Source organism: Taeniopygia guttata, chromosome 1 (genome assembly GCF_048771995.1).
Source record: "Taeniopygia guttata chromosome 1, bTaeGut7.mat, whole genome shotgun sequence".
NCBI classification, from domain to species: domain Eukaryota; kingdom Metazoa; phylum Chordata; class Aves; order Passeriformes; family Estrildidae; genus Taeniopygia; species Taeniopygia guttata.
The window spans coordinates 27,583,882-27,611,699 of NC_133024.1; the positions used below are offsets into that span (position 1 = coordinate 27,583,882).

General features: G+C 37.8%; 1 protein-coding gene across 1 annotated transcript in view; it reads right to left on the reverse strand.

Moving 5' to 3' along the window:
* The window catches only part of MAN1A2 (mannosidase alpha class 1A member 2), a 135,736-nt gene that overhangs the window by 98,896 nt on the left and 9,022 nt on the right, over nt 1-27,818 (reverse strand). Inside the window, exon 2 of the mRNA XM_012569883.5 lies at nt 6,586-6,841. Coding sequence (XP_012425337.2) covers nt 6,586-6,841 — 256 coding nt within the window. The remainder of the gene's footprint in view (nt 1-6,585; nt 6,842-27,818) is intronic.

A 27,818-nucleotide genomic window follows, 5' to 3' on the forward strand; every position in this document is an offset into this window, starting at 1 on the left:
AGCCTTTTAATCCATTTTCTAATTTCACACTTGATTTTAAAGAGCTGGAGGAACCAGATACTCTACTTTTTGTGTTGAGGAAAAGAAAAAATATCCGTGCGTAGATAAGGCAGACCAACACAAATTGCTACCCTGACTGAGACAAAAGCAGTTATAATTCCACCCTTTATTCATTCAGGGAGGGCAGCATTTAGCACATCAGTAGCTCTAAAGAAGGCACAGAACACACTGTAATTCACACAGTCAAACAGGAAGGTAAGAGGATATTCACAGCAACAAGTGCATGATGAGCAGAGGGTGGTATATGGGGATATAGGTCAAAAATCCATAGGAAAGTGTAAGTTTTGCTGCTTATAAAACAGCCTGTTACTTCCCAACAGTATTAGCAGCCTCTTGAGTATCATCCAGAGACCATGATGAAAATGCATTTTAATCTTCTTGGCACATGTCTGTAAGTACTCTGACATTGCCTCCACTAATATTAAATAAATTAACTTCCTACCTTCCCTTCAAACAGGCAATATATTACAACTCTAATTTTAAAAGAGGATAAATGGAAAGTTTTGCTGAGGGAACTTCACTGGCAAAAGAACTCAAGTCAGACCATCCCCAGCTTCCCAGACAGACTTGTTCCTCACTTGTGCAAAGCATGCAAACGTAACTCTTTCTACAGGTGTCATATTGGAAGGGACCTTTAAAGGTCATCTAGTCCAACCCAAACTATCCTATTATTCAATGACCTTTAACTCTGGCTCCTCTATTTCCTGGCTGTCAATTTCACAATAACTTTTGTTTAAATGTCTTCTCCACCTTTTTTTTTTTCTTTTTTTTTACCAGAAAGTCATGGCACACAGGAACAGAACCAGAATTTTGCTGTGTTGAGAACAGTTTATCAGAAAGATAGCACCTTGCCATCCCATCTCATTAAAAATAAGAGCTTTTAAACTGCACAAGCAAGCATGGTACAGCCAGCAGCTTCAGTCACTTCATAACCCTAACTTACCTCTGTGGACACCACACTTCCTTTGAGCTCAATTTGAAAAAAGTGTATTTACAGTTAGCACTGTGTAATTACAGGACTGCATATCACAACAAAGAACAAGTAACAGAACAGAAGCTCCAGAGAATTCGGATTGTCCAATCTATCTGAAGCCTACAGCATTATTATTTAGCTCTTAAGTTTACCATGTGCACTCATGTAACATTCTGGAGAAGTTGTCTTCCATCTGACAGGCTTAGTCAACAAACATCATCCTATCTCAGAATAGCTGAGGTTGGAAGGGACCTCTGGAGGTCCTCTGGTCCCACCTCCCTGCTCAAGTACGGTAATTTGAAACAAGCTGTCCATTCCCAGTCATTTCCAAGGAGGAAAACTCCACAATCTCTGTAGGCAACCAACGCCAGTGCTTGGCCACCATCACAATAAACAATACTTTGTGATGTTCAGATGCAGCTTCCTTCCCAGTATATGCCTGCCTTTATGCCTGCCACTGGGAATCACTGAGAAGAGCCTGGCTTTGTCTTCCTGCATCTTCCCTCCAGGTATTTTGCAAGATTCCCTCTCTTGTCCAGCCCATCTGCCTCATCCTTTGCTCAGATGAGAACTCTCCAGTCCCTTAAGCATCTTCGTGGTCTCTCACTGGACCCTCTCCAACAATGCTCCTCTTTCATACCGGGGAGTCCAAAACTGAACAAAGACTCCAGGTGTGGCCTCACCAGTGCCGAGCAGAGAGGAAGGATCACCTGCACAGGATTAGGACCATTACTGGATGAAATACACTATTTTAACAAGTATCCTAAATGAGTGCTGGCAGGAAGATAATACTGTAACACCTTAGGCTGAAATTAAAGAAAACATGAACCCTGAATAGTGTGAAAAGAACTACAAACTTTTCCTTTTTGACTGGGTAAAATTTACCTTCCCATGGAAATAAAAATTGCTATAGACCCAATAGCACTATGTAATGATTACATTGAAACTGAAAGAAAAAAAAATACTCTGAACATCTTTAAAGAGTACAATAATGGAAATTAAGTGCCAGAATTCAAAGTGCTCAACCAATTTATAGCTAATTTAACTTGGAAAGGAAGCCAATGACTTCCAAAAGACAGGATTTGTTCTTAATTTCTCCACATTAACCACAATGAAAAGACATATATTAAAGCCTTGCTGTAAAATTATACAAGTTGCACTTAAAATCTTAAAAAAAAAAAATTTCTCTTTTCAATATTTTTCTTCTACATAGTACAAAAAGCTAAAATATTAATACAAAGCTAAAGTGTAGCAGCAAGAAGAATTTTCAAGGTGTTTGTTCTTAAAGTACCAGTTAATTAAATACCAAAGCAGCTTTTAAAAACCTGAACAGCAAGCTAATATGCCAGAGAAGTGCTATATAGCATGTATGGTAACCAAGTGGAAAACCTTCACTTCTCAGAGTTGTCATTGTGCAACTAAAATTGGCCAACTCAAATTCTACTTTTTGAAATAATTAGTAGCTTCTTAGAAGAATACAGACAGATTATACAATTTTGTAAATTAAACTTGAGAATACAACGCAACACTATATATAATTATGAGAACCAAATGACACAACAAAAAAAAAAACCCTAGTAAGATGCAAATTCTGCTCCCAGTTGTATTCCTTGACCTTAAGAAGCTTCTCTCTCTGTGTTCAGCAAACATTCCTATTATATAAACCTTTCAAATGTTTTGCAAAGCTCTCTTAAGAGCATTACAGAAATTATTTTTTACTTTTATATGCACTTTTTTCTAAAATCAAAACATGCCTTTTTAAAATATTAAACTACTGCCAAACCGCTCATGAAGAGATGTTTAAAAACCAGCCTTCATCGAGTTGCTATTTGGAAAGGATAACTGGTAATATATTTTCTGCAAAAATAATAGAAACTGAATCCTCATTTGAAAATTTCCAGCCTTTCTCCCTAATGTAAAGACTCATGTGTGTTACAAACAGCCCCCATCATTCCATCCAATTCTCTACAGTTTTTCACCATTTGATAGGAGTGAAATAGGCTGTATAACATCATTAATTTTCCGAATTTGAACAGTCTAAAGCTGTTCTTTGAGAGTCAAGTTCCTCAAACATGTATCAGGACAAGTCACAGGAAACCAAAGCAGGTCAAATGCTGTTTTGAGATCACCAGGAATTTTAAAGACAGATGTGCAGCCTCCAAAAAGCCAGCAGCTTCCCTGAGCTGTTTTTCAGGCCTCAATCCAGGCAATCATAACGTCTAATGTCAAAAATTATATATATATTTATATATATATATCAGTTGTGGACCTACATTAGAGATATTGTCTCCTGGAACTTGTTCTTATTTTCTGCTAAGTCTCTATCTACAAAAATTATTTGTATTAGTCTACACACTGGTTACATAAAACAGTGAGGGAGGACCTCAGTGATGAACATATTTCCAAATGCACTTCACATCTCTGAAAGCACTGCTGTCTTCTCTGAGACACGTGATGCTGTCAAAAACAGGCTTCAGATAAAATATTATTCATTTGACACTATTAATCTATGTTTTAATCTCAGCCACATTGTTCCATCAATGGCTCCTCAGCATTACCCTTTATCCATTCTCCCTAGCAGACCTCCCACTGCAGTGTTCTATGCCTTCACACATCTAGCTGTAGTAGTGACAATTCTCCTGCCCTGCATGATACAAAAATTAAGAATTCTGGAGATAACCTGGTAGCTACAGTACTAGCATGGCTGAGTCAATGAAGGCAATTCATATAACAAAGAATTTTCAGTCATGCTCCTGTGATCCTGGGCTGTTACAAGCACAGTGTGTGCACAAGTGAAAACTCCTCAAGACAAAGGCATTATTATCCTAACTGAAGGACCTAACCACTTAAAACATAGTCCCACAGAAACCTACAGTCTGGTAATGAAAAGCTACACTTCAGAAACCATAATAGTAGTCATCAACAAGTTATGCAATAGAAAAACAGCTTGTCACTGTGACTCACACGTAGGCTGATCATCAAAAAAAGGTGTAAGCCTTTTACAGAACAAGGTGTGTGGCAACTGCAGCTAAGGATCACCACCTGGTGATTCTTACTCACAAACTACCCTGAGTTCCTTAGAATTTGCTATTCCTCCAGATTTAGATCAGCAACAATGGTCCAATTTTACTACTTTTTCACGAGACCAGGAAAATTGCCATTGTATACTAACCTAGAGCTTACCATCTCTCAGTCTACACTCTGACCAAACAACCTCAGAAATGCAAATACTAATTTTCAACCACCACTCCAATTCCAGACTTGGTCTATAAGAACTTTGGTTGATTATTTCTTCCAGCTAATTCTTCACTTTTAGCTGTGCTCAGTAATTTTGCATTACTTGGTCAACTCATTTTTATTCTATGCGTTAAACCCATCTCAAAGGTATTTTGCTACAGTAATCTGTAGTAAAAATTAAGAAGTGTTGACAACCATCCCATTCACTGTTTACACTACAAAAGCATTTAGAAAAGCAAACTGCTCTATATATTATCACTCAAAATGTTTGCAGTCAAATTAGTAGAGCCTTTTCAAATCCACAATTCAATTCTGTTCTTTGGGAAGCAGCCCTAACTAAGCAGGGCCAAGAAGGTCCAATATTCCAGACACAACTGCTAGGCAAAAGTACTTCTGCAGTAATCACTAACTGTAATTCCTTGCAGGGAAGTATTTGCCACTTCAGATATCCAGATTGTGACAGGGCTCTATATGGAGTAACTACTACAGATAGCGATACAGCTCCACACTGTATCACTCATGTATAATAACCTGCTGCTCAATACTTTATAAGAGTTGATTCCATCTAGCCATCATTAGTATCCAAAGGAAAACTCCAGCTTGGGTGATCTACTCACAGAATGGCACGTAATTCAGCTACAACTCTTTCCTATGATAAGGACAGGTGTATGACAGAATTCTTTTTGGTTTTATAAGCTAACTAAACTCAGATTACAATTTAAAAATAGATTTATCTTATGTAAATACTAAGTGCTATTGTCCTGGACATTCTTTAGTAACAGAGTCAGTGCTTATCTACATCTGGCCTGAACCATTCCTGCTTTGCTAAACTGATTTTCTGGCACAAAACTCATCATAGTGCAGGAAAGAAAAAGAATAATGAGGCTGTACAATATTTCTGCCATACTAGTTAGAAGGTCAGACTCAGAGAAACGTCTGCCAATAGTAATAGGAAGCTGGCAATGCCAGGACAAAAAGGGGCAATGAATCTCACAGCAAACCAGTAGTGGAGAGTGAAACGTAAACTTTAAGGCATTTAGAGATTTTTGAAGAGCTAGGATTTTAGTTAGAAATAAGCCTTACTAGAGTTAATTAAAATAATAATAATAAATGAGTAGGCCTTGATAAAGTTAGGAGTTAGTAGTTAACTAATAATTGATTGCTTGTCAGCACAATATTTAGTTAGCTGGGTTTATAATGAAGAATACAGAAACTGACAAATAGCTTTTAGGAACATAAGACAATTGTGGGTCTCCTCTGTTCCGAAACCAATTGAAGACAAGGAATGGGAGTTCTACCAAGAGTTCATTTGTCATATTGGCATTGAAAAAGTAGAAAGGTCAGAACGAGGAAGGCTTCATTTACTTCCTCATTTTGGGACCCCTCCCCATGAAAGGGACACTGACTCATTTCAAGGGACAAACTACGCACGCTTAATAGCTTTTGGAGTGATTAGCATACAAAGTGGGCAATGGGATGTACTAAAATTATGAATATGTATTTGTATTTTGTGTATTCAATACTTGTATGGATAAAAAGACTCCGTAATCACCTGGAAGGTGTGGTGTGTATTTGGGAGCTATCCCGCACGCTGCCTGGCGTCAAATAAACATACACATTCTAACTTTAAATTGTTAAGAGAGTTTTTGTCCGTCACAGTTGGATATCGATACTAGATCAATATCCGTATTTTTTTTAATAAATCAAGAGGATAAGATCACAAACAGCAATTCCCGTAGTGTAAGTTGCCACAGAACCAAAAGCCTAAACAAAGATCTTAGTTTGTCTCATTTACCTGTAAAACATTCAATCCACTTAAATTTATTCAATTTTTAAACCCATTTAAAATTAATTTTGAAATGTGATAATTTGGTAATTTTCAAATATTACCAGCAGGGCTTTTTCCTTATCTTTTCAATCTAATGTTTTAACATCTAAAAATATCCTGTGACACAGTTAAGATATCCCATTCTTTGAAAGGAAACTCACAAAGTCATGTTCTACTTTAAAGATGCTCTTGTTACTCTTCCATGTGTTAATGACAAACTCAGTTTGAATCCATACCACTAAGCTGATGAAATTCCTTGAAATAATTTTTAAATTGTTATCCAGTGAAATATTAATACTCCAACACCAGGAAAAAAACATGCAATAATGCTGATGCTCATCACTACTTGTGCACTTTTAGTTTACTACATGATTTGTATATTTGGTTTTCCTTTTTAACATAAATCACAGCAACTAAATGCCATATAAATAACTGCTGTCAGACACAAGAACAGGTAGGACCACATCATCACCATCATCATCTTTACCTCTTTAATTTTGTTCCTCTTCTCTCGGATATCCAGGTCTGCTGGTTCTCCACTGTTTATCCCTATCAGGTTTGGTAAAGGAACAGGGGGCAGTGGCTTGCTGTCTTTCTTTTTCAGTTCTTGCACTACTTTGTTCTTTTCTGTCTGAATCTCAGCTTGAATCTCATCCCGTGATTTCTTCAATTTCTCCTTAGCTTCTTCCAGAGCCTTTTCATGATCTGCTCGGATCTTATTTCTCAGACGTTCCTCTTCTTCTCTAGAGACACAAACGCTAGTCAGCATCTCACTACTAAAAACACATTGCTTACAAACAAACTGCAGCTTCAATGAAGCCACCTCTTAAGCTGGTTTTCTTTAAGCAATTCTAACGATTCAGTCAAGTTTATTTATTTGTGTTAGTGCACAATCCTACACTATTTTTGCCAGGAACCCCAAAAGAACATGACACACATCCACAACACTATTGTAGAAAAATTTATCATAGGAATTTTTTAGATTGTCTTAGCACCTTTGCCTGTGTACTTCAACTACAGGATGCGTGTAGAGGCACATCTAGCAATAATTCAGTAATATTTTTTTAAGAAATCAGAAGGGTTTTTGTTCACTTTATCCACAATAAATAAATCGGACACAACTTGACAAGATCTGAAGTAACCACTACAAAAAAAAAGCCAAAACCACCACTTCATTTATTAAAAACCCCCACCACAGCATGTTTTCCCTTCAATTCACAACTCATTGTTCCAATCAGTACAGTCCTTAAACCATCAGTCCTAAAAGGAGAATTAATTATAAAGCCATTTAGGAGGATAAGAGCTTTTAGTAAAACATGATTTAGATTTTGAAATTCACTCTCAACAAGACCAACATTATCGTGATTTTAAGCAGTATCTTACAGTGTGATCTTTAATGATCAGATAAGGTTTTAAGATTTGCACATAGAACGAACAGTACTGTTCTAAAGCTTGGCTTAAAGACATTATTCTAACAACAGACAAAAATGGCCCATTCCAGTCTAAAATATTTCAAGGCATCAGAAAGACACACATCAGACTCTCAATATAGCACCACCTTTTCAAGCTTCTTTAAAAAACAGAGTTGCTCAATGACTAATGTAAGCCAAAAAAAGTTGTAGGCATTTAAAACAAGCATTAGGTAAAAAAATGCACTGTTACACAAAGAGCACTTTATCAGCCCTTACATTTTTCCAAAGTGCTATTAGGTTCGCATTTAAAATAAATTATAGCAGCATTATTACCTTCAGAATATCAGTACTAGGAATACAAAGCAACATTTTAATAGATGCACTGATGGAAACACTTTCAAACTGAAGTTCTTCAGCCACTTTTCTCAATATGATTCACACCACATCCATATTTCTTCCAAATAATAAAAAAACAAAGGACTGAGATCCTCAATTTGACTGTCAAATCCAAGATCATTAATACTGTCTAATGGTAGCAGTGCCTCTCTCCCTTAACTGAGAAGCAAAGAAAAAACTTCCAAGGCAGCAAAACACTACTCTAAAAAGAGAAAACAAGTAATACCATTTAGGGTAACTTTTACTTCTACAATGACCCACTTATAAGAGAAAATAACTTTCTTGTGTTCCTGAAAAGGCTACTCACACTCTGTCGTGGCAGCAATATCATGCTCAAATATCAATGACAAAAGGAGGCAAAAACTTCTACCACTTGGAAGATTTGAAGCTTTGGAAAGCTTTTCCAAGGCTAGCAGAGGGCTCTGCATAAGATGCAACTAGAGAGAATGAGAACAAGGTTGCCAGAACAAGACATCGTTCCCACAATCATGTTCTCCCCAAGAAACAGCAGGATGCAAAGGAGCCAAAGGGGTGCTTGGCAGAGAATGAGAAATGTTATTGAACAGTTAGAGTCAAAATACTTCAGTGTGGGAATAATGTGTTTTGCAGGTACATTTCTCAGATTCAAAATTCAGTATCTGTAGGGAAGTGACAGTCTTTACTTTCTGACTAAATTCACTAACATTTTGCTGATAGATATTGAAATTATTTTTGCAAAGGATCAACCATCCTTGAAATAACTGCATTTTTATGAGGAAAAAAGTAACAGTGTATCTCAGACCTTAATAAAAAGCTGGTCAAGGTATATTTACATTAACCTAATTGCTTTATTGATAAATAGAAATATGTTTGGTAAAACACATAGTTAACTTGGAAGTGCCTAAATACAATTCCCTGTGTGAAAAAGATTTATGAAGTTTGAGTAGTTACAGTGAGTCTGATTCACTGAAATGAGTCACTGCTGATGTGCTTAGTGCAAAGTTGTGAAGGTGCACAATCAATATCAAGTGCCAGGAAGATTTTCCTTTTACCTTTTTTTTAGTTTTCAGTTCCAGGTGCTGCATGCAACAACCATAATATAAGCTCCATCACTCTACCAACTTCATCTATTTGTAGATTCAAACTACATGAAACAGCCATAAATTGGAAAACAAGTTTTGAACTCACATCTGTCTACACTGCAGGAACCACTGTATAAACATACAAAAGCGGTTCATTTCTAGAGCACTATAATCCAATTAGAGTCATTAAGAAAGTTTGAATGGCACAGTCTGCTTTCCTTCAGTCACTCAGAAGAAAATAAACAGGCTCAATAGATGAAAAATCCCAATGTTAACTGTATGATCAGCTCAAAGCCTTTCTTCCAGGAAGTGACATTTTGAGATAAACAAACAGTAAGATGAAGAGAAAGGTCAACAGGCATTTGAGGGAGTTTATAGGAGATAGCACAAGAGCTTCTTCTGCCGACACATATTCTCTGTGCAATTACCAATGATGGACAGCATGAGCTACATGATAGGTCATATTCTACATGCCAGCTGAAGACATATTTTTAAATGTATTGAAGTATAAGACCCTGATAGAAGAAAAATTACACCCCTAAATAATAATACTACATGTTTCTTCTGAGCTGAATTAAGTGAAAATACAGAACAAAATTAAGAGAATGAGAAGACTGATTATGTGTGAGCAGCTGACACCCCCTCAAATCACCAACAAGCTCCCTGGCCAGCAGAGGAAAGAGTAAGCAACAATTTAGTACATGCAGAGAGCACTATATTAAAGCACTCATAATTAGAGACCTCAGAAGGATCAATCTAAAAATATAAGCTTGGAGAGAATCCCAGCATAAACACAAGTTTGCACCTGTCAAACTGTTTCCGTATCCCACCCTCGCTTCCAAGCAGCATAAGTAAACTCTTAAAATTTAAAGTATTTTGAGTAACTCTTCCAAACCTTATCTAAGAGAAAGCTACTTTCTTCTAGTCATCCATAAAGCTTATTCAAGAATCTCAAGAGAGGTTCAAGTACCATGAAACTACAGGAGTAGCTACTTTAAACAAAGCAATGTTATTAAAATAACCTGTGATTAGACTGCTTTTGCCAAGAAGACCCATAAATAGATCTAATAGTTAGAATCTGAAACTAGAAACAGGTGCAAGTTTTTTAAACAATCACTGCAATAAGTTATTGCAGCTGCCTATGTAGGGACACTGTATGCTCTCAAAGTGTCCACAAGCTGCCTTAAATATCATTCAGAGAAGACCACAAATTATAAGGCTTGACACCCAAATCACCAACTGGAACTTAATGTGCTTTAATTATGCACACAGTAGCGAGTCTTCTGAACAGCTACCAAGCCTCACTTGTCAAGACAATGACTTTTAACAGAAGTCTTTCCTATCTGCTGTGACACAACAGGCTCTTTAGAAAGCAAACTAAAAAAAAAAAACTTCTAAAAATTTGTTCAAATTTCTTTGTGAGATTCAAAATTTAAAAAGCAGAAATAAAAATTAGAACAGAGTCAAGAAAAGCAAACAGGACACCAGCAACTGTTCTTGCCACTAAAAAGCAGGCCACTGGCATATTATTATACCAAAAGGAATTTCAGCAGATGGATAGACAACTGTTAGAGGACATAAATATTTGTGTAAGCCTATCACTCAGAAATAACCTCCTGTGTGGAAATCATTAACTTTTATACTTTGCTCAGCCTTGATCTTCAACCAGAGGCTACTTTCAGAGACAGTGAAACAAAAAAAAAAAAAAACAGGCACTAATTAAAACAAAAAAGTTTGAGAGTCAACACCTAAAAAAACATTCCACACATTAACTACAAAACTTTACTCCATTCTTTCAGCATATATAGTTTTATAATAACCCCATGTATCACAACCCCATTATTTTCTCTCAGTATCTGGTGAATATACATTCATGGCATACAAGAGGCATGGAGATACATATACTGCCCCTCACATGACTGGAGTCTGAAAGAGGAAGAACAGAGTAGTTGTGCTGGGGTTTGTTCTTGCTGGATCACCCTTACTGTATGCATGGCTGTATCACTGTTAAGCATGTTCAGAAAAAGAGGACTGATTATTTTTTTCTAATGTTTGGTTTTCATCATGATCATCCTGCAAAAGTTACCACTTTCTCCCAATTTGCTGGGTTGCTCTGACGCATCAGAAGTACACTCATGCAGGAGTACAGAGCAATATGTGTCTGTGACAGCTGAAGAGGGAAACTCCACCATTAATAGGGAGGCTGTTACTTAGCAGGAGTTTTCTCTTTCAAGGCAAGTTAAGGTTGTATTTATTAGACTGAATTTTTTTCTTCAGTTAATGAACTGAGTCAGATCATTGTTTAGAAAGGAATATTTTTATTGGAAAATAAATGAATTCCACAGGTGTGAAGTAATTTTAGTGTAACAAAACCACTATCAAAGTACTGGTTATAAAGATTTCCAAACAAACTTTAACAAGAATATTATGCATGTTTTCAACAGGATGCTTTGTCACCAAATCATCCATCTGACAATGTTTGTCCAAAGCACTGTTTCTAAACATATTTTCACCTTTGTTTAAAATAACATTGCAGATGGACACACAAGCCTACAACTCTAGCACAGGCAGAGTAAATAGATGATAACTTAGTAGGAAAAAGGTTTTGTTATTTAAAAAAATTACAAAGTCAAACTGTCTATTGTTGCTGTTCTAAACTAGTTTAAGAACATTATGCTTTTAGTTATCTGCAAGCATCCTACTTGGTCACTGTATTACTTAAAACAGCAATACCTACATGTGCTATATGCACACACTCTACAGTTACTCATGCATCTATGTGGTGGCCTGGGAATGAAATGCTGAAATGCAGAATATTCCCCATTTCAACCCTTCTTCCCCAAGGGAGTCAATAAACTTCATTATGACATTAGAAGAGAACATATCTAACACACTTTGAAAAACTTGTTGAACAAAGTTTCCACATACAGAAAACCTGTGGAAAGGAATCTGGAAATTCTGGTCAATGACAAGTTGAATCTGAATCAGCTGTGCCCTGGCAACCAGGCTGGCCAACATTGCATCAGGCACAGCATCACCAGCAGGGCAAGGGAGGGAACTGTTCCACTCTGCTCTGCACTGGGGCAGCCCCACCTCGAGTGCTGGGGGCAGTTTTGGGTGCTACAAGAAAGACATGGAGTTATTAGAGAGTGTCCAAAGGAGAGCCATCCTCTGATGGTGAACAGTCTGGAGAGAAAGCCCTATGACTGAGGTCACTTGGTCCGTTCAGCCTGGAGAGGAGGAGACTGAGGGAAGAGCTCATTGCAGGCTGCAACTTCCTCAAGAAGGGAAGAGGAGGGGCAGGCACTGATCTCTTCTCTGTGCTGACCAGTGACAGGACCTGAGGAAATGGCCTGAAGTTGTGTCAGAGGAGATTTGAGTTGGATATTAGAAAAGGTTCCTCACCCAGAGGGTGGTTGGGCACTGGAACAGGCTCCCCAGGGAAGCAGTCACAGCACCAAACCTGACAGAGTTCAAGAAACATTTGGACAATGCTCTCAGGCACATGTTGTGACTTGTGGGGTTGTCCCCTCAGTACCAGGAGTGGACTCGATCCTCGATGATCATAGGTCCTTTCCAACTCAAGACACTCTTATAATTCTGTGATTTATTGCCCAGAAAATTACCCCACACCCCAAATTCATTGAATGGCTTGTTTTAGGCAAATATGACAGAAGAATTTATTTCTAGCAAGTGCTAAGATTTGCATATGACATGAGCACTGTTCCTCAAACAGAAGGAACATGAGACATAATCCTTATTTAACTCCTATCCCTTTCCATATAGTTTTAGCTTTTTTTCCCTCTTGCTGTGACACTTCCTCTTGACCTCCTTCATCTTCCTACTTCCTACCTTCCTTTACTATTACTTGCACCAACTTAGGCTTCACTAGTTTGCTTCCTTGGTCTTCAACAAGGGCATGGTCACCACTCTGGATGCCAGTCCTCCTCACTGAACTTGTTTGGACAATGAGAGAGAAGAGAGAATTCACTGACACAGGTAATCTCCTTGAATTCTAAATACTCCCACAAAGTCTAAGCAGATCTTCTTCAAATAGAATGTCCTTCCACCTCTCTGCAAGAAATGATGCCCCTAATTGTTCTTCTTTGCAGCCCAAATCTCAGACCAAGAATCTGGGCTTTCAGCCACCTTCATCACCGCTCTCAAGACTTCTCATCTCCATGATGGAAATTCAGCTCGCAGATCCTGTTTCAGATCTGGTCTTGCATTTAAACCAAAATCTTAGCCCCTGACATTTCCTTGTAGATAGCTGGGTGTCACCTTCAAGGCAAATAAACGGTAACTTAACTTTTAATCTTCCTACAATGTCTTTTGTTTAGCAGTGGAAACTTTGCCATTGTCCAGATTGCCAGTGTCTGGGCATTCTTCCCATTTTCTAGAACCTGACTACACCTAATTTATCTGCTTAGTTGCCAAGTATTTTAAATTCAGTTTTTCTTAACACATACCATTAGAAGCCTCAGAACTTGATTGTGCTCCTTTTATCCAGAAATTCCACCAGGAAGGCAAGCCACTTAACTACTGACATCCTTAGACTGCCTTTCTGTATTTTTTCCCCTGCAACTGTAATTCATTATATGCATTTTTTTAGAAACATCAAAAAAAACCAAACTTGTCTATTTCCAGAAGTCTGGTATGTTAAATGCACAGATTTCTATGCTAGTCATTAGAGGCCTTTTCCACTTGTTACTCCTTTACTGTCTCTACCCATTTCTTTTCCTTTGTCTTCTAATTTAGGTATGGGCTTGGACACAGCTCTAGAATGAGGACATGCAAAATCCTGGGGGAAATCTATTTAGAGGGAATTTCAAAAACAGAGATAGAATGGGCACACAGAACTTGCAGAAGGGAGTGCAGAGCTGAAGCACATCCCTTATGCAAGAAGTCCTCTACAAAATGAAAAGACACTTAGTATTCCTTGGTATCTTTTTGTTTTGGAACATAGCCAGGACCCTCATTAATCTTCATATGCTAATAATTTATTAATTAAGAATGTTAACATAAAAGAATGCATAGGGTTTCTTTACAACCATAATTAAAAGAATAAAACATACCTTCCAGTTAAGAACAAAACAGTACAGCTAACACTATCAAATGTTGAACATGTATAGCCTTTGAAGGAAGAAGGAAAAAAAAAAAAAAGATATGCAGGTAAGGGATCATCCTTTGGGAATTACTTGCTTCCTATGTTATGAATATTTACATGAATAGAATTGGTAAAACTTATTTTGAGAATCTGTGTAGTGGTGTGACCATTAGCAGAGGCATTTGTTCCTCACCTTTGTCTACAGCAGCCATGTAATCCCCAAAAAAAAACTATAAAAAGAACAAGGGTGCCAAGCCCAGGAAGCACCGCTATAGCTGGTACAGCCAGCTCAAGTTTTACTAGGGATGAATAGTAGTTGTTTTCTACAAACACTCCTACACTTCCACTTACAAGAGCAGCCAGGCATTTGTCAACGTTAAGAAGGGTCACTAGAGACTCTGCAAACCTTTTAAGATTACATGAAACTTCTTTGTTTGCAAAACAATTTACAGTATCAGCTGAAACAGATTTTTCAGAAGAGTCAGATCAACGATTTCAGGAAGAAAAACAATACTTTTTAGGACTACAACAGCAATTAATGCAATGTTCACAAGTGGTGACCAAACAAAATCACACATTTTCAACTAGATATAAGCAAACTCATTTCGTTTTTAGTGTCTTAATGTCATTTGGTTACAAAACCACTCATTAGAAATAGCAGTAGTTGCACAAAGATAAACAGTGTAGAGTTTTCAATCACTACAGCCCTAGCAAATACATATTTTTTGTATCTCTTCTGCTCCTCCAGTGTAAAAGAGAATACAACCACATTTGCCTCAATGCACTAACACAATCAAAAATAGGCATTATTTCAGATTTTTTGATCATTAAAGGACATTGAGTTAACATCTGCAACTAATTACTTCTGTGCAGAATATTAAGTGTCTGCAGAACAAGGTCTTAAATCTGGTCCAAGCTCTTACAATGCTAATATAGAGGGGAAAAATATCTTTTAGGAATCAATCTTATGCCTACAAAAAGACTCTGAAAATTCTACTATAAGTTCAGGAAATTTAGGATCTCTTCCTGTTTCCTCAGGAAAACTGAATGAGAAGAATGGTGGTACCTTGCCTGGCATAAAACTGTTTTAAATAGCTTCCTGTATCCTAGCACCATACTGACTGGAGCATCAGCTCTTCCTTTCCAACTAGCACCCAAGTGAGATAGATTTGATTTTTTAAAAGTAATAAAGATGAAATAACTTTACAATAAATGGGAGCAAAAAATACATATAGACTATGGGAGTAATGAACAGAAAAAGAAATCAATACTGAAGAAGAGAATTGGGTAGGGAAAAAGTTAAGAATTCTCCATTTGGAAATGTAAGGTTTATTTTGATTTGAGTTTCAATCCACCAAAAACCAGTAGGATTATTTTAATTCAGAATTAATTTGAGAAGCCCATTTTAATTAACAATGTCAAACCACTGTATTTTCTACTACAAATCAGGCTAAGTCACTGGGAGCACTGCTGTCACACAAATTTAATCATGTATATAGCAATGTATTTACACTCTACTCACTACAGTCAAGTCTAAGAAGCATGGACCAACACCTTGCATACTGTATCATTTATCAACACAAAGGATAGTTTGATGAAGGCAGAATAATACATAGCTGGTTGTGTGACACTGAGGAAGCAATGAATTGAGTTCTCATGCAAGACCAATGCATCATCTCTGCTTCCTATTAAAGAAGGAATTTTTTTTAAATAAGCACATTTACATATAGGACAGGGCAGTCCCACTGATGTTGATGGCACAGATCAGATACTGAAGCATATGCTCAAGCAGAACTTAAAGGAACCAGAGTACTCCCACACACAGCATTAAGCTCTTTAATATTATTTCTAGTCTACCACTATTGCCCAAAACTAAGTTTCCAGTAGGGGAAACAACCCCAAATATTTAAACTCATCAACACAAGACATAAAGGAAAATAAGAGTGGTACATTCTATGAATTGGCATCTATCACAAAAGTTGCTACAGAGTCTGAAGCATTACTGCATTTTCCATATCACTCAAAGCTCATATTTCACAGAGGTAACCACACTACATTCTTCACAAGCATTACTTACTTTTCTTTATTCTATACAAAACTGAGTATTTCTAAACTCAAGTTTTTCACCATAATAAACAAAGCTGCTTTGATAGAAGTTTTTTTCAGGGAAAAAGTTGCTAACTTGGCTACCCAACATTAAACAGAATCCTAAAATTAGCTAAACTTAGCTAATTTTAGATTTAAAAAATATATTCAAACACTTAAACCCTAAGAATATCACTGGTTTCTGCTACACCTTAATTTTCACCCTTTCAAGCACATGCAGACCCACAAGTTGCATGTGCAACTACTACTGTACACATTTCAATATTCTGGGGAGTGCGAAGGTTTTGACTTTTCAGAAACCTAATTATATTTTTTACCTAAGGAAAATGAATCATGGGTTCCATTTTGTACACTATCAGCAACTGTTTTAGTGTATGCTCTACAGAAGGCTTGAATTACACGTTCAGCACTACACTACTGACTTGCTACTCCTTCACCCTGTGTACCACCCACATTGCCTAAGGGTTGTGCCAAGACAGGATGCTGGGTACAGGAATTTTGGGAGGATATGAGGAAAAACACAAGAACAAAGTGACAACAAAGGAACTGCAATCATACACGTGTGTTATACACAGTATCTTGCCCTCCCTCCTTTTCTGATATTCCTTGACCCCAGAATTATAAATCTCTCCTTTTACAAATGATACCACCAGAGAAAAAGAAGAAGATTCTGAAGTCATGCCAAAAAAATCTTCAGGAGTAATGGAAAGAATACAAATAATAGCCTCCAGAAACTGAAGTTCTGAGTAGGAGATTTAGCCAGTTGAAAAAATTTATTTTGCTTCTGTACATGCACGTGTTGAAGCAAAGAAATTTTTAGCACATCTATTGATAGGCATATGCCTTTGTTCAGGTTGTTCAGCCCAATAAGAGAATGATATTTGTCTGTCTCATAAGCTATGAAGAATTTTTGAACATTTCACCTCACATACAGAAACAACAATACATGAGAATCCTCAAGCAAAAGAGAAACAGGATTTTGCCTGTTACCTTCATAAAATTATATACTTTCATTCAGCAGGTATCAAAAGCTTGCTGCAATCACTGTGGAAGATTATCACAGTGAAAGCTGCATTAATTCCTTTCAATGAGAAGTGCTTCATACAAAAGCTTTAAATACTTAATAGAACAGGATAGCCTCATTCTCCACATGTGGTAGGACGGATGCTTCTGAGACATTCTACACGGATATTATAAGCTGTTCTAAAATGAAGGAACAAGAGGGGACATGAAAAGAAGTAGTCCAAAAAACCCACAGTAAATGCGTGATTCCAGGATGAAGTGTAGAAAGAAGAAAACTCCTGGTCTACTGATGCTTTGGATAAAAGATCAAGCAAATCATAACACAGAAAACTTTTCAAGCAACACAGTTAACAAGCCAACACCTCTATCAACCCCCTTTTTTTTCAATTTTATTTTGTTAAGAACAAGGTTTGAAAACTACATTTAGTTTCAAATAACACCCAGGAAAAGTTGGATACCAACTGTGAGCAGCAATATCTTACTGACTTCTAGAAGCATCAAGTAAGCAACCTTAAGAACAGAAGCTACGACAACAGAAAATAGGCTGACAAAAGACATTTGTCATATAGAATTGCAGGTGGGGGCAAGGGTGTGTTTTTTAAGAAAATTCAGAAGCAGCAATCACTGAAAATTATGACAATCATTTTAATATTCTTTGTTTTCAAAATGGAAATCCTGGAGCTTTTTGTCATTAAGAGAATCCACCATTTCAGCCAGTAGCAGGAGGCTGTCATCCTCCATCTATATAAACAACAGAGGCAGAGAAAATACCTTGACAGGGTTTCACACATTTTTTTGCTTGCAGCAAAAAAAATTAAGACTCCAGTTACAGTTGCACATTATATTTAAGCCGATTAATACCTAGCTACTGACAAGTGAAAGGTCCCAACAGCAATGAGGCAAGGATCTGCTGAAAACTGAGGACTATCGGATAAAAACATGGTGAGATGAATGATAATTGGAGAACTGAAACAACACCTAGAGCACAGATCACCAATGTGTGCACAAGCCTTGGCAGGTTAAGCTCTGGGAAGCTCTTCTCTGACAAACTCAGAGGGGACCCATCTGTAGACCCAACTTCCAGCTGCAGAATTACACTGCCTTCACTGCACACCTGAGATTGAGAAATTAAGCTGTGTGGTAAGAAAATATCCCTGGGTAAGTAAGAGATACACACCATCAGTATGGGTCCCCTCTGCTGATCACCAGCCAGATAAAGCCCACTGTTTCCCTGGCATTGTCACAAGCCAGTCACCTATGGCTACAAAACCAGCACTTCTGCAGAAACAAGAAGTGGCACGTAAGGATGTTTGGATGTCCATACATGCTGCTGATCTGGTAGGTTAAAGACTGATTGTGTGTGACTGAGCATTACTAGAATGATGAACTGTAACAGCTGAAATATTGGTTTACATATAAAAGATGTTATAACCCTATATTCCTTACATTGGTCACATCTCTGTGCAAATCATTCTTTTCTCAGGGTTTTAGTGGCCCTGTAAAAGCAAGCTCCCTTACTCCTTATCCTGGTACTCAGGAAACTGGGCAACAAGCCATTCAGCCAGTGGTGAGCTGAGCCAGCTGAAAAATTATGGATCATTTCAGGCCAAATCAGGTCTCCTAACTGGCTGACTGCCTAAACACTGATGTTGGGGCTAGAATACAGTCAAGATTAAATGTCTGGGGACACAGCAGAACAGGAAATGAGCTTCAAAGTGTTTAGACCTGCATGTTCAGGGTGTTAAACTAAAGCCCAAGGTACAAGTAGCATGTTTTCTGCCCACAAATTCACATAGCCATATTCACATAGCCATTATCTGTGGCCATTCCCTACTATCACTTCCATCTATTCCATCACTCACCCATACAGTTTCCTTTTCTCTAGATGACCCCACTGATACTGCTTCTTCCATCAGCAAGAGTCACTCTACACCATCTTAAATTTTATTTATGCCTTCCTGACTATCAACTTCCTCCAAATGTCTCCTCTCCCCAAGGCCTCTGTATCTCACTCAGCCAATGCTTGCTTCTTCTTACACCTGAGACAACCATAATCTTTTTCTCCTTAGGGAAAAAGGGAAGTAAACCAAAAAGCACTATTTCAGAATTATCCTACCTTTGTCTGTTTTGCTCTAAGTGCAGTTTCCATCTCCAGCTTTCAAAGAAATAAACTGCTGCTCCTCATCACCACCAAGGTCCTCTGCTAGCCCTGGCTCAATCTCACTCCTCCCCTCCAGGCTCCCATTCCTAATCAGATACTTCTTTGCCTTTTCCCACCCCCTATACTGGAAAAATTAGAACTATATTAACTGAATGAATATCTTCTTCCTGATGTCTGTGTTCAAAACAGGTACACAGTAAATAAGGTAGCTCCCTCCTTTTACACTCTGGAGTCTCCTTGGTAGCCTGATCTCCAGGAGTAAGCAACCAAAACTCTCACCAACAGAAGAAAAACAGCTGGAGAAAGTTAGCAATTTAAAGCAATAGCCATGATATTGGTATGGTCTTAGTCTGAAAGTTCTTAATTGTTCAAATACCAAACAAGTTGACAGCAAAAAACCACATAAATTGAGAATGGCTGTTACAAAGTAAAAGTAGCAAGTGGCACATAATGCAGACTCAGAGATGGCAAACTTTCAGGTAAGCAGATGGTACCAGGCTTCTCTGCATGGGAAACCCTCTGGCAGGTCCTACAGAGCTCTAAGGAAGTGACTACCCTCACACAGATGTTCTGTCAACTCAAGCTACCACATTTCCATAATGCTATTTTAATCACCCAGCCAAAGCTGCCTTGCACATCCCAAAAGCAACAATGCTTTAAATATCTAACTGGAAGTTCACACACATTGCTCAGATTTATCGTCCTCCTGTACCAATAATTGTTACCGTATGTCTGTATGGTAAATTGACACCTGTCTATCAATGTGTTTAAAATCAGAATAGTACTCAACATGCATGGTGCCATAAGCTCTGCACTGAAATGTTGTATGGCAGAGCTTGAAGAGAAAGAGGATGACTATACTGGGATCTCCCATAGGAAAGTGAGACAAGCTCTTTGTTAGGGGGGATCAACACTACTAGGATGTGCAGCTCTGTCCAAACACAGGCCTAGAACAATTTCTCCTGACTTGTTCCTCCTGCCACCAGGACATCACTATGCACAACCCTCCTGGCTCACACAGCATCAGTGCTACTCAATGTGCACACTCACTGTGGCACAGGAGCAGCACTGGATTTGTCTGAAAGACACAGAGTCTTGCAGTGCAAGATTGGCAGGATCACTCCCTTCCTTCTACGTGGCAGCAGTTTAAAACACAGCCCTGCTCTGCAGAAACTGGATGAATTACAGGGCAACAACGGTAACAAAAAAAGAAAAAAATTGTTTGAACTCAGTCTCCCAATATCCATAGTTTCCAGAACAAAATATGTGACATGTTGTGAGAAAAGCTCTGACAGGACAGGAGCTGCAGGCAATGTTCTGCTGTTAAATACAGTTGTCCTTGTTTCAGGGTGGAAATACATACATACACATACACACATATAGTATCACACTGTGATTCAAATGATTTTCATATAAAATGACACAGGATAGTGCAGATATACTTAACAGTAATGCTGCACTAACTAAAACAGAAGTATAAGTTCTTCTCCCATTCAGTACCACTGGGACTAGTCAGAAGGAAAGAACACAAAAGCTTTATACCTCTCCACTTAGCAAATCCGCCAAAACAGTAACTAAAGACAGAGCAACAAAATACCTGGAAATCATGACGTACAGTCTAATCTGCACTGTTTCCACAGAGCAGAACTCTATCTCATTACTCCCAAAGTTCTTTACTCTTGTCAGTAAAGCAGAGGATAAGAGACAACTATATGACAAATTATTTAGCCTTACAGGTGCTTTTAATAAGTTTCCACATGACAATAATCCCCAGTGCTAATAAAATACGCAATTTTGATTCAGGAGACAGACAGCTGAATGTTGGTTTTTTTTGCCTTTTCAAAAAGGCCAGAAAAGCAACACTAGATTAGTAACTCCCCATCCAAAAAACGTAACAATGCAAGGCTCAGACTACTCAGTACATCTATAAATATGGAAAGCAGGTATTTGCACGTCAGATGAGAACACAGTCTTTATCACAGAATGACAGAAAGGTTGAGGGGGAAAGGGGTCTCTGGAGGTCATCTGATCCAACCCCACTGCTCAAGCAGGGTCACCTAGAGGTGGCTGCTCAGGATCACATCCAGATAGCTTCCGAATGTCTTCAAGAATATAGATATCATTGCCACAAATTATGCAGGAGTTTGCTCATTTGCTCCATTCCACGAGCAAACTGCACAAAATATGAATGATAAGCTTCACTGTGCAAAAGATACCTTCCCTATTGAAATGTCTTCCCAACTGAGTAAACAACACTGTTGACAGCCATCTCAGTTAGCAAAATCCAGGATGTAGTCTAAGGAAACATTGACTCATTAACAAGGTAAGGATGGTAGGTGGCATCATGACAGTAAAGACCACAGAATGCAAAAAGAAAAAGTACAAGAGAAGAAACGATGATGTTGTAAACTACTCTTAACATATTATAAATAATTCAGCCAAAGATGACTTGGCATTCTTCAGGAATTGCTGAGTAAATCTTTGTTAATGTATATCTGCAATCAAAATATTGCCAGGACACAAGTGAAACAAAATACAGAAAATAAGCAATGTTTCAGCAGTATGTACATTTAGAACTACCATGTGTGCTTTTCACAAGCCAGTCATAGTATTAACAGATTAAGCTAATGTAATGAAATGCTGATTTAAAGCTATCAGTTCTATTTCTAGTATCAGTAAAATACTTTTAATATTAGCATGTTTTACAAGCTACATATACAGGCTTTAGAAGTATGCAGCAGCAGATGAGCTGGACACAAACCACTCTCAACATGACCAAAACACACAGAAGTACCACAGCACAAAACATGAATCTAGAACAATGGGAGAGCTGGGGGTATAAAATGTCTCAGCAATTTTACCTTGGAATTGTCTTCAACAACAGAATCTCAGGTTTTTCAGAGAGCTTTAGAAACACTACATAGTACACAGCATTGTCTTCCTCTGTTCATTTGCAGAATAAAACAACATATGCATCCAGCATGTAAAGTCTAATTTCTTCTTCTTCTACCACTACCACATACAACTTCCTGAACTCCCAATAACAAAGTGCAGTTCAAGGATAGTCGTAGGTACATGTTTGAGTCCTTCAAGATTAAATTTAAATCTGTTTCATTACTTAAAATTATTATGGCAACGTTCTTACCTTATTAATGAAAAAGAGTTAATTTCACTAACAAATACATCCACACTATAATAGCACATAATGAAGAAAGAGATTACTCAAGCAGGATAATACTGTCAATTTGACTAATGAAAGTTCTGGAAATGGAAAAAGACCCACAACCCTTTTCTTCATTTCACTGGCTGTAGGCAACCAAGTCATGTTTATTTTGAGTTCAGATCTAATAGTTTCAAATACACTGGTCCAGAGTAAACAAGCATGCAGTCCCAAGATCACCAAACCAAGAATTCTACGCTTTTACTACCCAAAAATCCAGTGTGAGCTTGGGCTGAGCGCCTCCAAAAATAAACTGGTACCTTACAAGAGGATTCTCTCATTGCTGTAAGCCACAAAAGGTAAGAAGTGTAACTGATGAGACACTAACTTAATTCAAGAGAAAAATATTGACTAAAAGCATAAAGGATGAGAAAAAAGTGGAGCTGGAACATGTTGACTCAGCAAGATCAAGAATCAACCCACTCCAAGATCAAAGGAGGCTGGTATTTTCCTACCTTATACTTTGCAGGCCAGCAGGGACTCCTTGAGCTGGTAAGCACATTAATCCACAGTAAATTGGCTAACTGGCTAGGCTCTCTGCATGAGCCAGTAAATAATTGCTGTGTATCTCCTGCTTGAAGAACTTCTGTGCATGGTAGAAGATGCCAAACGCTCACCCATGGCAATTTTAAAGACAGACTCTATTTCTCGAGACTAATGGTCTGGCAAAAGGTCATGTCCTTGCAGCCAATGTTCTGCATGGAAGATAATATTAGCTGGAAGTCCTTTCCAACCCTAAAGTAAAGACACTGCAAAATTAAGCACTCAGACTAGGAAATGGAAGCTGTATTCCCTCCCCAGTAAATATTATGTCACCATCACTCACCATTTTGGATTCCAGAAAGAAGGTATGGGGCAAAATAAATAACACAAAACATGATATTTAAGATGGCTGTCAAAGCCTAATGTAACTTCCATTCTTGGGGATTTCTTTAGTGTTATGGAGCCTTTTACTCATTCCTTCTTCTCAGAAGTAAAAGTTCAGTCATTATCAACAGGTTAAAAGAGGCAATATTACCCATCCATCACCACAACATATTTTAGGACCACACCAAGCCTTTGTAGAAAAAAGGCTGGGCCAAAGGCTGTCATGTGAAAAACAGCATGGCTGTTCTGGTTTAGGGCAAATTTAGGTATCAAGCATCCAAAGGGGTCCCTCTAGAAAGAAAATTCAAACAGCCCCTCCCTCACCTGGTTCGGGAGACAAAAATTTCCTTCAAGAAAAGTGGAAAAATACCTGTTTATTTAACAAGCAAAGTACTCAAAACATGGAAAAATTAATAATATTAAACAGTGGAGCTTCTCATTATTCTGAAGAAATGGCAAATTCAGAAAGTCCTTTTCATGGGGTGTGGCTTGGCTTGCTCAGTCTCTTATCTGTCCCTCTGGCGCTGGAAAATGCTGCGCCCCAGGCCCCAGTGGGCTACAGCTGTGAGCTCCCGGTGTTTTTCTGGGTTTTTGGTTCAAAGCAAGGCTCATCAATTCCAAGAAAAAGAAAAACCACAGTCTGGGGAGCTCCTCTGCCTCACCTAGCAAAAAAAAACTAACTAAAAGCAAAGGAGTCCCACTGTCCGTGCTGCAGACAAGACCATCCCTGAGAGAGTAGGCTGAAGCTCTTATCCCTGTGTTTTTGAATAGAGCCACCTCAGACTTTCCATGGCTTCTTCTCCCCTCTTTCACTCTCAGATTTAGTTTAAAGGTACAAAACTTAGTTCTGGGCTAAACACATGAATGGGGATACAATTCAGCATCATAAAGTCACCCCCAGGACATTGGTATAAAGGAATACAAGAATTTCTGGGTTACACTTCAATCCAACTCTTCCTATCCTTTCCTCCCTTCCCAGCTTTTCCATCTCTACAGAGCATAGAAGATGATGCTGCTGTTTTAGAAGTTCTGGACTAGAGAGCCACTGCATAGCCCTTGCCATTTCACTGCCCTGTTTTATTTCAACTGTTGAGCACTGAACTGAAAGCAGTAGGGTCAAATTGCTAAAAATAAGTGAACAATTCTATTAAAAGGAAAGGTAAAGCAGAAACTGAAAATAAAATACAAAACCAAAAACCATCTGCCACAAATGTGTTTGAACAGTTTGATATAAATATAAGAGTTTCTAAATCTCAAAAGACATTTATTTTAAGCATTACTGAATACACTTTAAAGCTAGAAAGAGCAAGGTTATGGCTGATGGAGTTTAAGGCAATTTTTTCAAGACAGCTTGGAAGAACTCTACTAGCAGTTTGTACGGGCTCCAGGATTTTTTTTCTTCTTAAAAAAATTCAGATATAGAATTTGTTAAGTATCATATTTAAGGAGTACTTAAACTTTTTTTAATGATTCCATATATTTTCTAGTTACTAAAACACTAGACAATATTACACAGCCTGCTTTTTTCCTAAAAATTCCACACTATGAATCCATGAAGGTTCAAAACAAATTTGCGAGAGAACCAAGGAACAGCAAGCAATTACGAATGACTCAAAAGTTACACACACTGCTTTGGAGTTTGGCTAGTTGCTAGTTAGTTTACTTGTTACTCTATGAAAGGAAGTTCCACAGATGTTTCCTTGGATGTTTTTTTCTTTCCTTTTAAACTCAAAAGGTTCTTTACATTTTCCCAGGATCACCACCACCACCACATTCTAGAGATTGAAAAATTATTAACAAAATTAAGTATTTGAATGGACTAAGTCAAAATCTTGTGACGGGTACTGATCAGGTGGCTCATGTAAGTATCTCAACATCCCAGCCCAAGTAAGGGTGGCATTTTCTTTGTACTGCCTCAAGTTTCTCTGGCAAGTGTTCCTGCAGGTTACATTCCCACTTGAAATGTCACATATTTCATTGAGCATAATGATTCAGGCATCTTGCCAAATTGACACGAATATGTCAGGCCTCATTTTTCTTTGTAATAGCAGTAGATTGGATGATCTAGTCCTACTGTAATGTGATGGCCAGATGCTATTCCGAGAAAATTATGTCTGAAGAGGGGAGACAGGGTGTCAAGCAAATGACGATGCATAACTGCAACAGCAAATCCATCTGAATAAAATTAGTGCTCAAGTGATTTATGGAAATCAAAACAAACATATCAAAAGACCACAGATGTATAAAACCTGGACCAAACTAAGGACCTGGGGTTCACATGGAGTGTTTAAAACACGATCACAAAAATTCCATTGCTTCACCAACACACACAAAAACAAATTCACCATCAGGCATTTGGCTTAGTGAGTCCATAAATTGTTCCCATTGCCTGCTCTGGCAAGCAAGCAGCTGCCAAACACTGCAATACTAACATGGGGCTAAGTAAAAGCCAGTCAGAAAGAACCACAAAAAAAACTGGTGGAAGAGAACTTGGAATCCTTTTCACATTAAGGAATACCAAGAATGATGGAGTATTGCAGGGTTTATTGTTTGGTTTTGGGTAGGGATTTGAGTGGATTTTAGTCTTATTTTCACCAAAGAGCTTCCTTTGGTTACCAACAAAGTTGGTGGTTTGTTTAACAACTCTGAATTATTTTCGATCATTATGTTCTATCTCTTTAAGAAAATACTGAACCAAGTTCATACAGAAGTTATTCATAAAAACTGCCAGTACAACATCAGTCATCTCCTTAGCCGTTGGCTTTGAAGTTTCACATTCAAGTACTTAAATGATGCCACTGACAATTGATTATCCACCTCACTGGGCAGTTTAGAGATACCACATACACAGATACCTTGGTATTCTTCCATAGGTATCAGACCCTCAAAATGACAAAGCTCCCAGACATGATACAAAACTAAAAAAATTCTTAGTTATCAGTGTGACAGCTACTGAAAAGCAGTTAAGTTCCCTTCCAGCATCTGGGATTTGAAAAAGTAACTAATTTCACACAGATACAGCTGTAACAGTGAAACTCTTTGAACTTTTCACTGCATGGATCTGGAGCAATTTAACAAGCTTAACAATTAGCAGATCCAGCTTGACTGTTTTTAAGTATCTAAATCAGAACAGTTCACAGTAACAACCAGTTAAAATCATGTGCAAGACAGTGATAAAACTTAAGTTTTGTTTAACTGCTTGCATTATTTCACATTTGTTCTGATTTTTTTCTACTTATTGGAAAATGTCTTTATTACAGACCCATTAATATTTTAATTGTCATGGATTCCACTGTCTGTAAAAGGCAGAATTATTCACAAATTAGAAATCTGAATTTCCATTATACTCCTTATAACATCAGAACTCCGCAATGCAAAGAGCCGCTTACACCTCTGCAATATTTTCTTCTCCAGAACACTGTGCATTGCAATTCAGAATTCACTACATGTGTTACTTAATCACTTGGAGAACACTTTCCACTCAAACAGAAGCCAGTGACAACAGAGCAGATGCCTTTAGGAAACTAGGGATGTGTGATTACAGTACTGGAAAAACAGACACATGCTTGTATCATCTGCAATTATTAAGTTTAGAATTAAATACTCATCAGTGTTTCCAAGATAAAACTGATTAAGAGATTTAAAAGGTCACTAGAAACACGGTTCTAAGTCAAGCTACTTCATGCTATCATTTTTTTAAGAAAGAATACTTTCTTTCTGCGAGGAAAAAAAAAAGGGGGCGGGAGAAATAACCAGGAAAATAACTTCCCTTTTCTCTAAGCATCTTTTCCACTACTGCCATCTCAAACAACCCAAGAGAGTGGCAGGTCTTCTTTCAAGTTTTGTTTTTAAAGTGTATAGTAAATTTTATTTCATAAAAGTAATGAATACAAACAGGGAGTTTGTGGTCCAGAAAGTTAGCTCTGGATTATGATTCACTAAATATACTGCAGAAAGGATGCAAGTATTCTGAAGCAAAAGCAGATCCTCTAACTTGCATTGGGAAAACAGCAAATAGCCCTCCAAATGCAATACATTGGTAAAGATAGCAACATACCCAGAAAAATCTGCTGAGGAAACAGCACATGGCTGTAAGCTATTCTTACTAGCCAACAAATCTAAACCAGGAATAGAGCCCCGTATATTCAACACAGGTTTGTTTATCCAGCAGGATAATTAAAGCAAGAAGATGTGATCTTCCCATTCTCACTGAATGATTTAAGGGATCTAATGCTCCCACAAACTATATGGTTTTTTTTCATCCTTTGTAAGTACATTCAAGTTGATCCAATAAAAAGTAAATTGGATTAGTTTGATTTACCACTGATGGTCACCTGCTTTTAAGTGGCCTGATGGTACACTTCAGC